The sequence below is a fragment of the Colossoma macropomum genome, unplaced genomic scaffold (genome assembly GCF_904425465.1).
Source record: "Colossoma macropomum unplaced genomic scaffold, Colossoma_macropomum, whole genome shotgun sequence".
Lineage (NCBI taxonomy): Eukaryota > Metazoa > Chordata > Actinopteri > Characiformes > Serrasalmidae > Colossoma > Colossoma macropomum.
In genome coordinates this window covers 21646271-21662396 of record NW_023494798.1, presented here as the reverse complement: position 1 = coordinate 21662396, position 16126 = coordinate 21646271, and the positions used below count along the sequence as shown (strand labels likewise).

At 38.7% G+C, this 16126-nt stretch overlaps 1 protein-coding gene across 1 annotated transcript in view; it reads right to left on the bottom strand.

The window, feature by feature from the left end:
• The window catches only part of shank3a (SH3 and multiple ankyrin repeat domains 3a), a 378305-nt gene that overhangs the window by 25981 nt on the left and 336198 nt on the right, over window positions 1-16126 (bottom strand). The window contains exons 17-18 of the mRNA XM_036585771.1: window positions 6789-6871; window positions 941-1065 (exon numbers count right to left, since the gene is read on the bottom strand). Coding sequence (XP_036441664.1) covers window positions 941-1065; window positions 6789-6871 — 208 coding nt within the window. The remainder of the gene's footprint in view (window positions 1-940; window positions 1066-6788; window positions 6872-16126) is intronic.

Below are 16126 nucleotides of genomic sequence, written 5' to 3'. Positions count from 1 at the left end.
AAAAACTTTCAATAACAAGTATTTTCATTACATCCATATATGAGATTTATTACACACTAACAAGTTATGATCAAGGCAGAGAACACACACCAACAGAGGTGGTTATATAGAATATCATGCTTTCACTTTTCACTGGTAATGCTGTGGAATGTTTGGTACAGCATGCACCCATGATCAAGGTTATCTTGCCAAATTGGGCTAGTTTGAAAATGCAGTTGTGTGAGACATTTATAAAGTTTCAGCTTCTGGATGGCTCGAGCTCATTATTTTCAGGGATTATCTTAATATTTATTTAAATAAATGATAAAAAATAATGAAAAATGCAGCACTGCCAGCTATGTCTTTAGAATATAAACTGCTGCAGTAAAATACCAAATCCCACATGTCAGGAACAATTCTGGCAACTTTTATCTTCTACACAACAAGCAGCAGAAATAACTCGAGGTTACATTAATCCTGTGCAAATCGACATATGCGAATTGGCACATCATATTCTGTGGAAAAGGAGTCTCTTAAGTATGGAGGAGTACTTGAAGAACCATTTACTTTTGTTCTCTGTACAGAGAAAGTGATATGTACTTATATGTGCCTATCTCAAATGTCCTACCTTAAACTTAGAACTTTAAAAGATGTTAAAAAAGTGCGAATTCCCAAGATAATGACACAATGCTTTCACTTAAGACAGCCAGATAGACGGTAATGAATGACATAATGGCTAAATGAATTGTTTTTACATGTTTTCTGCTCGTTTCAGGAGGAAAGGTAGTGCATAAATTGAGTAGTCACTCTCATATCTTTCATATATACCAAGATTTCTTATCCTGGGTGAATGGGGCTCAAGTCTGGATAGCAAACAAGAAAAAAGAGACACAGGAGGAATTAAGACATTCGAATTGTGTCTATCAAATAATAAAAAAAAGTGTTATAACCTATCCCTTACCTCAATGAGGAAGTCACCTGTCCTTAGCCCCGCCCTCCAGGCCACACCCTCCACATCAACAGACTCCAGGTACTGCAATGCAGGGAAGGCAGGTGTGGGGGTAAACTCCTCGATGGGTGTCTCCGCTACACACATACACACACGCACACATGCACACACAGACAAACAAAAGAGATGTTCAAGGCTACTCCAAATGCAGCAGCCCCATGGGGTCTAGAGTACACACACAATCACATTCATGTTGCTATGGCAATGTTCCTGATGTTTGGGGCATTGGTGAGGCTCAGTGGAGCTGAGCTGTGTTGGTTATAATTAAGACAGGGCAGACTGAGGCAGTAGTTAGCTGTCTGAGGCTGAGGGAACAGAGAGCTGTCTGAGGGACTAGTTAGCTCTGAGTCAACCTGCAAATGATCCTTTGTCTTGAGACACAAAGCCAGAGTGACACAGAGATGATGACAGAGAGACACTGTGTGTATGTGAGAAAGAAAGAATGGAAAACATGACACCATGTGGGTAACAGATGGTTCTAGGAGCTCATACCTCCTACCCAGGATGGTGCCACCCCAAAAACTGGGCACACACATGAACATACTCATACAATCTCTGCCCCTGCTGGCGGGTTATCTGAGGTCAAACTAAGCGCTATGCTTTTGGTGAGGTCACTATGGTGCACAGTGTGACCAAACACAAAGGCCACCTGATCCTCAGATCCTTGACTTCAGAATGTTTGACATGTTCTTCTTTAAGCAGTAGTCATGTTCACAAGACAGACAAAATCTATAAATTAGTGGTATTTAGTTTTCTTGCCCATCAGGGATGGAATGAGCTTCCCTCTGAGGTCTGAACTGCTCTGTCTCTGAGCTCCTCACATAACTTTAACCTGGGGTGGATAAAGATCTACCACCTTGGAGAGTTGAGAACCAACACCTCTGGCTCTGACATTCAGATGCCCATGAAGGCCTTCATTACCTGGAACAGGCGTAGGATATTAGGGGTGGAGCAAAACTCTGTGGAGTGGTAGACCTCCAGGATTGGGCACACCCCTATCTTAACATCTTTTCACAGGCCAGCTGTGGCTATTCCACAGGAGAAATAGGAAATGGACTTGGATACTTTTTTCATTAACATAATTAAATAAGGTACTTTTGGCTCTGACACTGTTGGCTCTCTTTGTGTGAAATGTTGTGACTGTGTTGAGCTGCTAGAGAGCGATGAGAGGTGAAAGGAACAAAAAAAAAGGAATACACAGCTGTAGCTTTCTGGACATCAAAACATTGTGTACAACTACCACAACAAAAAAAGAAAGAAAGAAAAATGCATTTAGACTCTATATAAGACTTTTATAAATGTTCACATATGAATGAGCCAGTTTGCTTCTGGTTTCGTAAATTTCTATCAAGACATAACTCATCAACATTACAGAAGAACATAACAATTTGCATAGTTCAACTGAGGGAACTCCAAAAAACAAGCAGAAACTGTGAAAAGGAGTTAAGACTTGGCTTTTCAGACTGTCCCTTTGCCCGCCTTGATCTAAGAGTCTTTAAGAGCAATGTAATCTACCTATGTATTTCATCAGTGGTGTTTTCCTAACCAAATATATATATCACTGAAACGATAGCCTTGAATTCTAGGCAATATCTCCTGGATTCAAATAACCACTGCTGTGGAATCAGCCCTCATTCCTGAGGAATATCTATCATTTTTTCTCACAATCACAGCCAAAAAGAGTGTGTTCAAAAGCCACAAATTCAAATGTAAGCATGTAAGCATGACCTGTTTGGAAAACAGTAACTGTAAACAAAGGCCCTGGATCTCTTTCACAAAGTCATATAAATGAATCACAAAGTCATCCTCTTTAAAATCCATAAAGCTAATGTTGCTCACTACAGTGGGTAGTTGAGGGACAGACTATCTGGATGGGTGTATATACTAGAATTTTTAGGGCGGCATCTGAGAGGAAGCAGTGGGACTCATGTGGCTCAATCAAATCCACACTCGCAAGAAACTCAAAACTTCCAGCAATGCGACTACTGAAATGGTAACCCAACCTGAGAAGGAAAAAATTAAAAATTAGGAACTGCTAAGAAAAAAAAGTCATGTTTTTTTGATGTGACAGCGACACTATACACTTTCAGAAATGCAAATGAACTTATAGAATTTTTAAAGTTTAATCTATTCTTGCTAGAAAGTTTTTCTTTACTAACTTGTGGCTTGGTTGCACCACTTTTTACCCTACTGCATTTCAATTTTTTTTTCTTATACTCCTTTCTTTTAGGTTATAAATACTTTTATTACTTACATGTTTTTTGTAAGTTGCTCTGGATAAGAGCATCTGCCAAATGTCTAAATGCAAAAGTAAATGTTATAGAGGGTCAAACCTGAAAATATGATAAATCTGTTGTAATGTCTTAACTTTCTAGGAATCCCTACAACAGCAGTAAGTACTTCAAGTCCATTAAGTCAGAACAGCACACTATAACATGAATCAGTGTATGACACAGGACCACAAACTCAGTTTGTACTGTACTAGTTTTTTCTGTGCTCTTATCTTGTGTGTTCTTTATCCTGCCCTGCCTCTTATGTCATCCTGTAACTTTGTATGCTTGCGTCTTTCCGCCCAGCAACATGGTCTCATCCAAGGAGATGTCAATGCAGTAAACAGAATGTTTAATAATAATAATAATGATCCATTAAGTATATACCATTAATCCAATCTTGTTTCTTTGGTAACAAAATGCATTGAATCTTTCTTGCCAGCTAAATTATTCCTACCCTGTCTGCTCCTGTACAGTCCTGTCATGTCCACTATTTTTTCTTTTCTTCCTGTGGGAATGCTATGTCCCAGGAGTCTTACAAGATCCTTGTAAAATGTCATCCTGCAGTGTGAAAATCTGTTGCGCGGCTGAGCTATTAACCTGGTTTGTACATGTTCTTTTCTATAACCAAACGCCTTTTAACCACAACTGAATTTATAGTCGTGACAGTAACATGACACTGTGAAAACATACATATACTGTACTGTCAGGGGAGGAAAATACTTTAGTAATTGTACTTAATTACTATACAATGATATATGCATTATGGAAGATTTGCAGTTTACACAGGTACTACTGTATTTAAATACTGCACTCTTAATTACAAATCTAAAACAATAAAACAGAATTTTTACTTTATATCTCAAGTTTGCTCACTCAGACATTTAGTGTTTCAGGGGCCATAAGATTTTCTTGCCAACAAGTCAAGTTCACACTCATTTCATTATTATTATTATTTTTATTATTAAAACATCTAAACAAATTCTTATCAGTGTAAAATGAAACTGCCCACAATTCATCCTTGTGCAAGAAACAGTGCTGCTCTTTTGTCGCCACACCACCCTCATGGCCCACACTGCCTGGCTGCAGGACGGAGGGATAATGTTGTGCAGTGCAATAATTATGACAATATCACACTATGTATGCAGCCCAGCATATCCTTAGAGTTGAGCAGAACACTTTGAAGAAGTACATACTGAAGAATACTGAATACACTGTTCTAAATGTATTCTGTTACAATACAGAAAACGTAACACATTTAGAATACACTTAGAATATGTTTGTAATGCATCTTAATAAAGCACATAGGGAAAACTTCTGCTGTGTTAATTGTTACTGGATACACACTGTTCTTGCTAGCATGTTATTGTTCTGTACATGTTTCATGAAAAAAATTCTTACCATTTAAACACAGTTGCAATATTCTGAAGATGTTTTTCTCCACTACTGTTCTCACAATCCTGAGCAAGATTGCCACCTGTCTCATAAACTAAGCAAACAATGTGCCAGATTCAAGTAACAAAATCTCATCAAAGCTCATCACTTGTGAACATGTCCACTACTGAGGAGACCGTTCAGCCTAATCATCCCTCTAAAAAGCTCAATAACACTGGGATAAATATCTGGATCATTGATTTATCAGTCTACTCAGGCTTTAGCAGAAACTTCAGTGTTTGCAAAGTAGCCTTTTGTTGAATTCTTTTTTATAGTTTGTCTAACTAGCATATTTCAATTTAGTGGGTAAGTATTCCAAAAGTAACATTTTAAAACTAACTGTATTCTGCATACTGCCTTTTCAAAATTTAAAATGGACTGAACACTGATACTCAATTTCTGTATTCTGAATGTCACTACATTCCAGCCCTGCTTATCCTGGCATTATGTCTATTTGAATTTTACAAATATTTAAGAGTTTGTTGAAGAGGGTGATCTCTGGGTTACGTTAAGTGTGATCAGTTTGTACCCAGCTAAGTTAGTTTAAAGCTAAAAACAAACAATAAAAAGGATGGGCTGACTCAACTGTATCTGTTAAACATTTACTTTTTACTTTTACACACCAACCAACTACTTCATTAAGTACACCTCCTTGTATCTACACACTGTCCTTTTTATCACTTCTGCTTACCATATAGGTGCACTTTGTAGTGCTAAAATTACAAATTACAAACCACAGCTTACACACCTGTGACCACTGATGAAGGACCAACAAGGTAGGAGTGTCTAATAGAGTAGACAGCAAGTGGAAAGAGTGTTTGAAAACTCCAGCAGCCTTTTTATACCTAGCCCATTTCAGGCAACTATAAATAAGTTAAACACATTACCATAACCTCAAATAAAGTTCACATGCTTAGTACTTGTTTGTAATTCCTTTATAATCAAATATGCAACCTAAATACCACAAAAGGAGCTGGGTATCTTTCTTGGTGATGCTCTCTCAGGTCTGTAATGCAGCTCTTTTCAGTTTCTGCTTGTTTAGTGTAATGCTGCTCAGAAAGATTCAAGTCAGGTAATTTCTCCCCTAAAACACTGTTTCATTTGTAGTATGTTTTGGATGATTGTCCTGCTGTTAGATCAAGCACCATATGGCTAGGTAAAGTCCACTGACAGTCACACATGCCAATGCCACAATGTAACTTAAGCTTTCTGTCCTTGAATCTTGCCAGTCTTGTGCTAAACCTTCTGAGGTCATTCTTTTCCATGTGGATGTCTTTGACACATTAATGTCTACATCCTACATAGTGATTGGATAAACAGCTTTCCTTCATGACTGACATTGTTCTTTGCTACACTACTATGGTATAGTCTCCCAGACTGTTTGCTACTGCTGAGCTTTTGCTCTCAACAATAAAGTCAATAGTTGATTTTGGCATACTGGAGGTGTCTCTGGTTGATTCTTTTTCATTTCCCCCTCATTACGGCCTGCTTTATTGGCACTGACACTTATTTGGTCTTCATGTAGAGAGATGTCAGCAACTGACACAAACACCATGTGTTGTACATAAACTCATGGTTCAATAAGACAGTTAGCCAAGTCCTTTATGGTTATATATAAAACTACTGAACCTTTGACAATCTGATTTCAAATGCAATGTGCAAAGCACTGTATTATACAAATTCGGGACAATAATATATTACGACAGCAGGAAGTGAATTATTGCAAAATGAATAATTCGTTAACATTCAACTGGGTGCTCTATGGACATGGCCAGCACAGCAGTACTGGCCTTCTACTAGTTCTTGAGCACATGTAGATATACTACACCTGTCAGTGAAAATAACCAAAAGCAGTCTGCAATGACTGATCTTCACTCTATCACAGAATAGGTGCTGGTGGTTTCCAGGGTCAGTTCTACTCAGAGCTCCATTCTACAGTGTCTACTCTGAATGAGGCTGTAACTGCATTGTTCCTCTACTGCTACGTGACTGGAGCAGTCATTCAGGCCAGCGACTGTAAGGCAGTAGTACCTCGATGAATGGTTGATGAGCAGTTCTGCAGCTGTAGAATCTGCACAGCAAACAGTCAGGCTTACCTTTTGCTCCTCGCAGGACAAAGCCAAAACCTTCATTCTCTTTCTTCTGAAGCACGGCATCCTTCTCTTCAATGATGTAATCACTGGGTAGGAGAGAGAAGAGGGCACCCAGATCAGTATCCAGCACCATGCCCACACAGGAGTGCCCTGGCTGTCCAGGATGAGTAGGCCAGGGTGCGTACACTCTGTAGGTACCCTGCCTGACTTGCCAGAACCAAAAATTAAGAAGAAACTGTAATAAAAAAAAAGCAGCCCTCCCCTTCTTCTGCTGACAAGCCAATCAGGATAAAAGCTGTGTTGGGGAGAAAGAGAATGAGATAAAAAATGCCCAGGTGGGAGTTTCAGTCCCACTGCACTACTCCACAGCTGGCTCCATTACTGCATTAAGAGATTGGACAAAATGCTAATATCATCCCTTTTACGCTATTAAAAAGAGGAGCAGAAATATGACGGCATTCACCTCTCTCTCTCACTAACAGTGAGCAAAGCTGAGGTTAAAGACTGCTGTCCACTGAAAACAGGACACAGTGTGAGCTGCCTTAGAGTTCAGCCTGATGAGAGACAGACAGAGAAAGAGAGAGAGAGAATTGCAAGGGTGGTCTCTTCCTCCCACTCCCCTGCTCCTCCAACAGACACACACACACACACACCCACCCACACAAAGCCCCCGCCCCTAAACTCCATCGGCAGCCATCTGTCTGGTTGTGTGGAGACGGCTATAGCTGGATTCATTAGCGCAAACAGCCGTGGCAATTCTGTTCTTAGCTCTTACTCACTCATATGAGCACAGACTCTGTCATCGTACAAACATGAGCAACCTCTCACATCACACAAATAACCCTATTACAACCCACCTACCACCAGTCACTGCCCTTTATGAAACTGATATTGGCAGGGACTATCCTATTTACATGAGCCATTTCAAAACACCCTGTCTGTTCTAAATATTTCTAAAAGTATAATCTGATGACGTAGATAAGGACTTTCCTACATATTCATAAAACATACCATTGATATTATATTTACCATTTTCTCTATTGTAATCTGCATAAGCTGTTTCTAAATAAACTTGTTTGTTTCACAAAAGTGGTCAGAAGGCTTTCCAAAAATATGTACCTTTTGGGTGCCCTGCGATGGACTGGCGACCTGTCCAGGGTGTATCCTGCCTTCCGCCCAATGACAGCTGGGATAGGCTCCAGCACCCCACCGCGACCCAGAAGGATAAGCGGTTTAGATGATGTATGTATGTATGTATGTACCTTTTGGGGGGCCGTGAAGAGACCCGTGGTTTGAGAACCACTGATACGAAGTACCATTTCATTACAGAGGCTATATCATGGAAATAAAAGAGGCTGATGTAGTATTTGGGCTGCAACTACCAAATAATTTCATTTTTTAATATTCTATCGGATATTATATCAAATATTTAAAGATTCTTTCACTAACTAAGAATATAACTATGGAAGTGAAAAAGAGACATGTTTCTTTTCAATAAGTGATAAGAAAATAACTTCTTTTATTCTAATTGTTTGGTTAATTACTATTATTATTTTTTGCACTATTGCATAAAAGCTTTTTAAGCTGCTCAAAACCACTTCACACCAGAGCATAGTCTGCTTTAACAGCTGGTGCAGTTTAACATCTAGCTAGCCAGAATGCTTGTTTATTCTCTGTAATAAACGCAACAGAGAGCCTGATTGCTAGCTAGCAATCTGGAAACGTATTTGGAAGCACCTGAAGTTAAAAGTGATACTGTTACCTGGCACTGTGAGAGTCTTGCAAGCTGTGCCAAATCACAAGGAGTCCACACTGAGTCCGGTGCGCAGAGCTGCAGCTGTGTGCTACTCGTGAGAAGCTAGTATTTGTGTGCCTGAGTTCATAGTGGTAAATGTGTTGGTAATTAAAATCTCTTTTTTTTTGAATATTTTAATTACTAATTTTACTGAATGTCTGTTGCAGGATTATGCAATGTGTAAACACTGTTAAAGTTGCAAAATGTTCACTAACCAGTCCATACAAGCTGTAAAAACAGCCCATTCTGAATTCATGATGTCATTCATAATGTTTTGTGATATCACAAAAATACAATACATTTACTTATATCTGCCTATACAGCCTAAAGTGGTTCAGTCCCATTCATTCACATTGAAGTGATAAGGCAGTGGTCATCAACCCTACTTCTGGAGACCTGCTTTGACCCTTAAATGGCCAGCGCCCACAGATAGGTTTATTACACACTCCTATAACTAAGAATAGCTCCACCAGTTTGCATTGAAATCCCTGTAGTTACTGAATAATAAGCCTTAGGATTTTATGGGGTTAAAGCAGTTTAGTTCCACCTGCATCTAACATGCCTGCCTACCACTAATGCACCTAATCCAGCCAATCAAGAACTTCCGGAGAAGCTAATTAGCTGGAGCAGTTATGGCAGACTATGGTTGGATCTAGACTCCACAGGAAGGTAGATCTCCAGGGCCAAGGTTGGACCTCAGGGAAAACAATGAAATTTACGAAAACTACAGGATACAGGGCCTTTAACTGTACATAAAGAAGCAATACGGAGGCAAAGCTAAAGTCCCTGTTTACTGTCTGTGAAACAGCTAGTGCAGATATAGCTGTACAACACAGCGGTGTCATTAAAAGCTCCGCCTGCGAGTCACGGCACAGCACGAGTGCTGAGTAAGGTATCGCAGTGATCACAGCCTGACTGCTGTCTTTGTCATGGAGAATTATAATAATGCACTCTCTCTCTCGCTTTCTCTCTCTCTCTCTCTCTCTGGGGTGTTCATCACTGATGCATTAGGAGTGACAAGAACATAATTGGGCAGTGAAGAATCAATTAGATCAATTACAGATGATTCTACTGCATTAGTGCCTCGGGTTAACGAGACTGAGGCGCGATATCCTACAGGAGACCAGATAAGCCTCCCGTGACGAGTGAGCTCACACTTGGGCCTCAGCTCACTTCCCCTTCCGAGAGCCATTTTACGGCTAGGCCGTGACCATAACCCACAGATTAGAGACAGAGCGATATTCAATTTAGAGTGCTTTTTGTAAAACGGATCCATTTTATTCATAGACTTTCAGACACTGGTAGACATCGGCGCCGAAATGGTTGATCTTATCTGTAATACTGAATCTATTGGGAATGTAATAAAAATCAGCTACCCACAGAGTCCTGTGAAGAGAAGCGGTGGTTTATATGAATATAGCCGAGCTGAGATAACCTTTCAGGATTACTGCTGTGTTGTTTGGGATTTTCTCATCTTTTCAAACTTCATTTCAAAATATCTTGTGAGCTTAAGAAGCATGGCAAATTTAATTTTGCTTAACAAGAGCTTTAAGGAATACTTCAGACATAAAAGCTAATGTGGCTAACATTGAAGAAAAATGTAAGGGAACCAGTTAGCATGATCTCATTTGCATAATGCTGACCAGCCCTTTTCATTTGCAGCATATTAGCATTAGCATTTTTAGGAGGAGGCTTAAGATTTGGCCGGATGAAGAGACAGAGTGTAATGCATTCCTCCTCAATCACAGGAAAACTCTCTCAAACAGCAGCCTGGTTAATGCATCACTGCTGCATTTGGGCTGCTCTGAGCTACGGCCTGACTCACGTACTGTTACACAGCACAGTGAAAACATCAGAGATCACCCTTTGTTTATTTAATTTGCAGTCAAAACAGCCATTAAGTACAAGTATTCATTTTTCAATGTCAGGAAAAAGCAGAAAACACATTTATCAGAAAATTAAACAGAAGCCTCAAAAACGTAATATAGTATGTGTTTCGGTATTTAGTGTGTCCACTCTTTGCCTCTATTTTGGATACTTGCTTTCAGTTTTTTAAAGAAACCTACAGGGATATTTTTCACACCTTCAAAGTTCAGTCTTAGAAGCTGGTTTAGCATTCCCCGTTACTTATTATTCAAGCAAGCCGAACACATCGATGCTCAATGATGCTCTGTCCTGGGCTCTGAGCGGGCCAGTCCACTGTCTTGAAAACACCAGCAGCTTTTTTGTTTGATTTACAGTTTTCTTCTTTAACAGCTTTTTTAGACAGGTACACATCCTTTCAGACCCACAGTGCTGATGGACAGAAACACCTGTGGATTTTTTAGATCTGAAGCAAGAGTGGATTTTTTCTTCTCACTCAGAGCTGAAAAAATTGTATCTGGCTGTTTTGGTGGTCTAGCAGGCCTTGCACGGTTCTTAAGTGAGTCCTATTGTATCAATTAATTTATATTAAAAAAACAAAAAATCTCCAATACAGGGAAAATCCTGTTTTTCACTTGTTCTCATCTGACTTTCCCCTTCCTTATGCAAGAGGACTATTTCACTATTATTTATTTTATATTTATATATCTAATTTTTAGAGAAACACTTCCTTGTGCTTAATGTCTGTTCTGACTAAAAACTATATAAATTAAGGGTAGTCTCTGGATTTTGCACAGTACTGGAAAACAACATATATCCTTGTCACCAGATCAGATCAGTACCTTATATTTCCATTTTTTAATACAGTTTTGAAAATGCAAGCTGGCCTTTACCCTGGGTGAAAAATACATGATGAATGGACCAATAGCAATGGTCCAAAATTGGTTTGAAAAAAAAATCTCATTACATTAACTTACATTGTAGGCTCAGAACATTTTTCCCTGTCTTGGAAACAAAAAGGTTTTGTTCTGACAGTGAAAATATACTTATACCTGGTTCTTATATATTAGCACTGATATTTGTGGCGAAGGTTTTTCAACCTCCGTTGCTTTAGTTTATTCGTTCACAAGAAGGCATTTTTGCACTGCTCTAGCCTTTGGTCCTTGCTTCAACAACACGGCAGAACACTGCACGGAACAGAGCAGTAGAGTGAGTCAGCTTTAACCCACCAGTCTGAAAAGAACACAACATTACTGGAAGGAGACATTTATTTTTGCACTAAATTTCTTAGAAAAATGGCATCACTGCTTATACAACATCTGAACCAACAGCCAGTGAGCAAACTAGTTCTAACTGAACTAGCAGACAAGTCCCACTTAAAGACTAGCTATTGCAGGAGCCAGTCAACATATTCTCTTCACTGAGACAGTGATATGGACACTAAAATGCCATGGATAATTTAATCAATACTATTGATGCAGGTGCCACTTAGACACATGTGTTTATGAGTGTGTCTGCTTTATGTGCAACTCACTCCTGTTTTCTCTCATATTTTGCTCCTTTCATTAGTATTCTAAGCTGGGTTCAGCTGGCAGACCTCCATACTACTCAGAAGACTCAGGTTAATATAACTTATTTTAGGCTAAAAGCTCATCTAAAGCAAAAAAAAAGTTTAATTGTGAATTTTATATTCAGATAGGAAATACAATCAGATTTATTATTTATTTATGATCACTAGAGCATAAAGGTACTTAAGGCACACAAAAGGGGGCTCTCTGTATTAGTTATCTTAATAAAACTGGAATGAGATATGATTTTTTTTTTCAATTTTATTGCATTTTTATTTTGTTTTATTTTTATTGCACTTTTATTTATACTGACATTTTATTTACTTAAACTAAAAGTCTTTTCTCAGTGAAGTATGACTGACAAAAGAGCAGAGATTTACACATAAATATCGGCAATTAGCACTAATATTGGGTAACGCTGATTAGATATCAGTGATACTACCAAATAACTGCTGACGATGTTTCAAAGGTGAACTAGAGAGGACTAATTTAATTTTAAACAGACTGATAAATAATATTAAATAATACATACGTGTGACATCTTTTTCCATTTTACTGTTGACACAATAGATTTTTATGGGACATTATAAAGCATCTTGGCTAAGTTATAGCAAATTTTCCACTGTTTCCGCTGCAGATTTCCCAAAAATACAGTGTGATGAAAAGTTTAAGGATTTTTCGTAGAGGTAAAGCATCCTGACGATTCAGATGATTACATGGCATCCCACAGGCATAGCAGAATTCCCAAGCACCTCAACTATAAAGATGGGAAACACCTGTGTTTTGTTTAAAATGTGAAGCATGTGGACGGAACTTTGGAACTCATTCAAGCATAATTTGCAGTTTGTAGCTTCTCCACAAGGGGGAGATGTTTGCACACAAGTCACTTTTTTGTGCATCATTTAAAGAGAAGGAAGTCATGAACTCTCACCATCAGGATCTCACAACTGCATATGTTTACAGTGACAAATTTCAAATTGAGAGGTAAAATGGTTTATTATTGACATGTTTTGAGTATTTTAGTGCTTTTCAGTATTGTATTATATCATACGTGATTTTTACTTAAGATTTTCATGGAATCAGTTAATGCTAAAAAGCACATATGTGAAAGACAGCATAGAAAAAGGTCTAAGCTATGTTTACAGGGGGCTGGAGGGAAAGGGGATACAACCAATAATGCAACAATTTTTTTTTGAGATATCTCCCAGGCTCAATCCCAATCCCCTACTTTCACATAAGCAAGTGGAGGCCCTCCCCTTTAATGTTTCATAGTCAGACAGCACTCATGCTCTCTACTGTAATCCCCCCTGGTGTCAATACCTTTCATTTTAGCTTTCAGCACTTGGCTACACCACTCTACCACTTAGCCAGCACCAACTCCACCCCTGAGGACATGACTAGGGGGACCCTGTAGAATCTCTCTGCACAGCATGAAGTTTCAGTTATTTAAGAGATGCTAAAACTCGCAGGGGCTTCTGTGCTCTGTTGTAGTGAGTAAATCAATGTAAAGCCATGTCACTGCGACAGACTGCATGAAGCATGTGACTTACAGTGAGGAGGGAGTGGCGGCCCTTAAGCTCAGCTTGCTAGCAGCCTCGTTTGCTGTTTCTTGTTTGCTGTTGTTGGGCAGAGAGAGTGAAGGAAGACGGATGGCGTGGGGATGCTCAGTTTGACAGAGAGGCTCCAGTAATTAATCCTCTCTCACTCTCTTCACCTATGCCTAAATCACTCCATCCCTCTGTCTTCTCCACATTTAAGTCCAAATCACTCCTTCCCTGTCTCGCCCAGCAAACCAAGAAAGGTTGCTTATTTCGCACTTTTTGTACAAAACATTGACGTAACCACGCCATAAACAGGTCATTGCAGATGTCTAATGCTGTCATGACTTGCCATGATATGTCATAATTCAAATAACAGTCATGACAGAAAAAGGACAAACAGACTGGTTCCACATTGTAAAAGGATGCACACTGTCAACATACATGTTCAACCTGTATTCAGAACATATAATCAGAGGTGCAGGGCTGGAGGAAGATGATCAAGGATTCAAGATTGGTGCATGCAGATGATATGCAGAAAATATGGAAGAATATGGAAAAATAAGGTTAAAGAACAGAGTGAAAACACGGGACAGCTTACTATGAAGAAGACTAAGGTTATGACACAAGGAGAGATTGCTAACTTCAACATTGATGGAGAAGATGTGGAAGTGGTGGTCAGCTTTTGCCTACTCAGGTCAATTATAAACAGAGGAGCCAAGAAATGTGTCACGGATTGGCACTTAGCAGAACAAGGATGAAGGAACTTGAAAAATCTTCAAATTCAAATAAAGATCTGAACTGTCCAGACTACGGTCTCCTCTGTGATTCTCTGTAGATGTGAAAGCTGGACAATAAACAAGCAATCCAAGAAAAGTATTGATGCCATTAAACTATGGTGTTGGCGAAGACTTTTGAGAGTGCTGTGGATGGCAAAGAAAACACAAGAATGGATTTTTGACCAAATTAAGCCTTACTTCTCATTCGAAGCCCATATAAACAAACGGAAACGCTCTTATTTTAGACATGAGAAGAACCAATTCATTGGAAAAGTGGACTATTATGCTTGGAACAGTTGAAGGTAAAAGAGGAAGAGGATGACCAGCAATAAGATGGTTGGATGCAATCAGAGGAATCATGAACCAGCCATTCAGAAGCTTGAAGACCCAAACAGAAGACAGGATATTCTGGAGAAACACTTTCTGTATAGTAGTCAGGAGTCAGAATCAACTTGATGACACTTAAAAACAATAATGTCATAATGTTTGTCATCTGTCATGACAATAACTGTTTATATTATTTAACAAAATTACTGCTATATTAATTGACAAATTCCATCATAGCATTTATGGCATGATTATGTCAATGTTATGTGGCAGGGTTCAAGAAAAGTCTTACCTAAAAATCTCAGAAACCGTAGCTTTACATGAGAAGCAAAAACGTTTTCACGATGTATATTAGCGTAACAGGAGTTACATTGGTCCATTACTCATGAAATGTCCTGACAGTAAAAGGTCAGCTGGTGTTTTCAAATGCTATAAAAAATAATAAAAACTGAAAAAAATGAGTTATGAGGTTTTCACATGACAATGACAACATAATGCCTGTCTCAGAGTGGCAGCTGCCATATGACTGGACAGCTATCATAAGAATAAGATGTGAAGTTTAGTAATACAGTGATAGATCAAGATAACACAAATAAGATAACAAAAATGTCAAATGATGAATTTAAAGAGCATGTTCAGCTCATGTATTAGCCCTATCTGGCCTCTAGATGGCAGAAAAAGCTTACTAAAGCCAGGGACAGAGTTTCACCACTGAAATCCACATCAGTCTCAGTTGACTTGTATACAATGCACGCAGGTACAGACGGCACATTAACACTTTTAAATTACAGATACTGAAACCTTGATTAATGTCTGACTACTACTGATTTAAAACTAATCAGTTTTAAAATACGCTATTTTTCATGGAATCACTTATTAAAAACTGCTCAAACACACTGAGCTCAAAGAAATACAGACAACATGGTTTATACAAAACTACTGCTTTCATTTTTCAGTTAAACACTTTCACGTGAAAAGGAAGACCACTTTCAGTGCAAATGTGTGCAAAATTAGACTATTATCAATAAAGGAATTCTTAGTAATTCTAGCATTATACACAGCCTGGCTAATCATTATTGATATGTTAACGTTACTGTAGTCATGTGAACTACTTTATTTGCTTAAAAAACTTATTCCACAAAAGTTGGGACAGTATGTTAAATGTATATAAAAAGCAGTGATTAGTAAATTTGTAAAAAAGGCAAAACAGTAAATGTCTTTGTACTGTTTTTTTTTCAAATACAGGTCAAAGTGGATTCTTTCTGCTTTTATTTGCATTTCACATACTGTCTCAACATCTTCGAAACTGAGATTCATACAAACAATTCGGTGATATTTCAGACTAGACATGCTACAGAATTGGATCTGTTATTTCTTCCCCAGACTTTGACACCCAGCATTTTCTGTTGCTATTGCCCTGAGACGGATGCTGAATATTGGACTGGCGCCATCTCTACATGCACAGCATGCA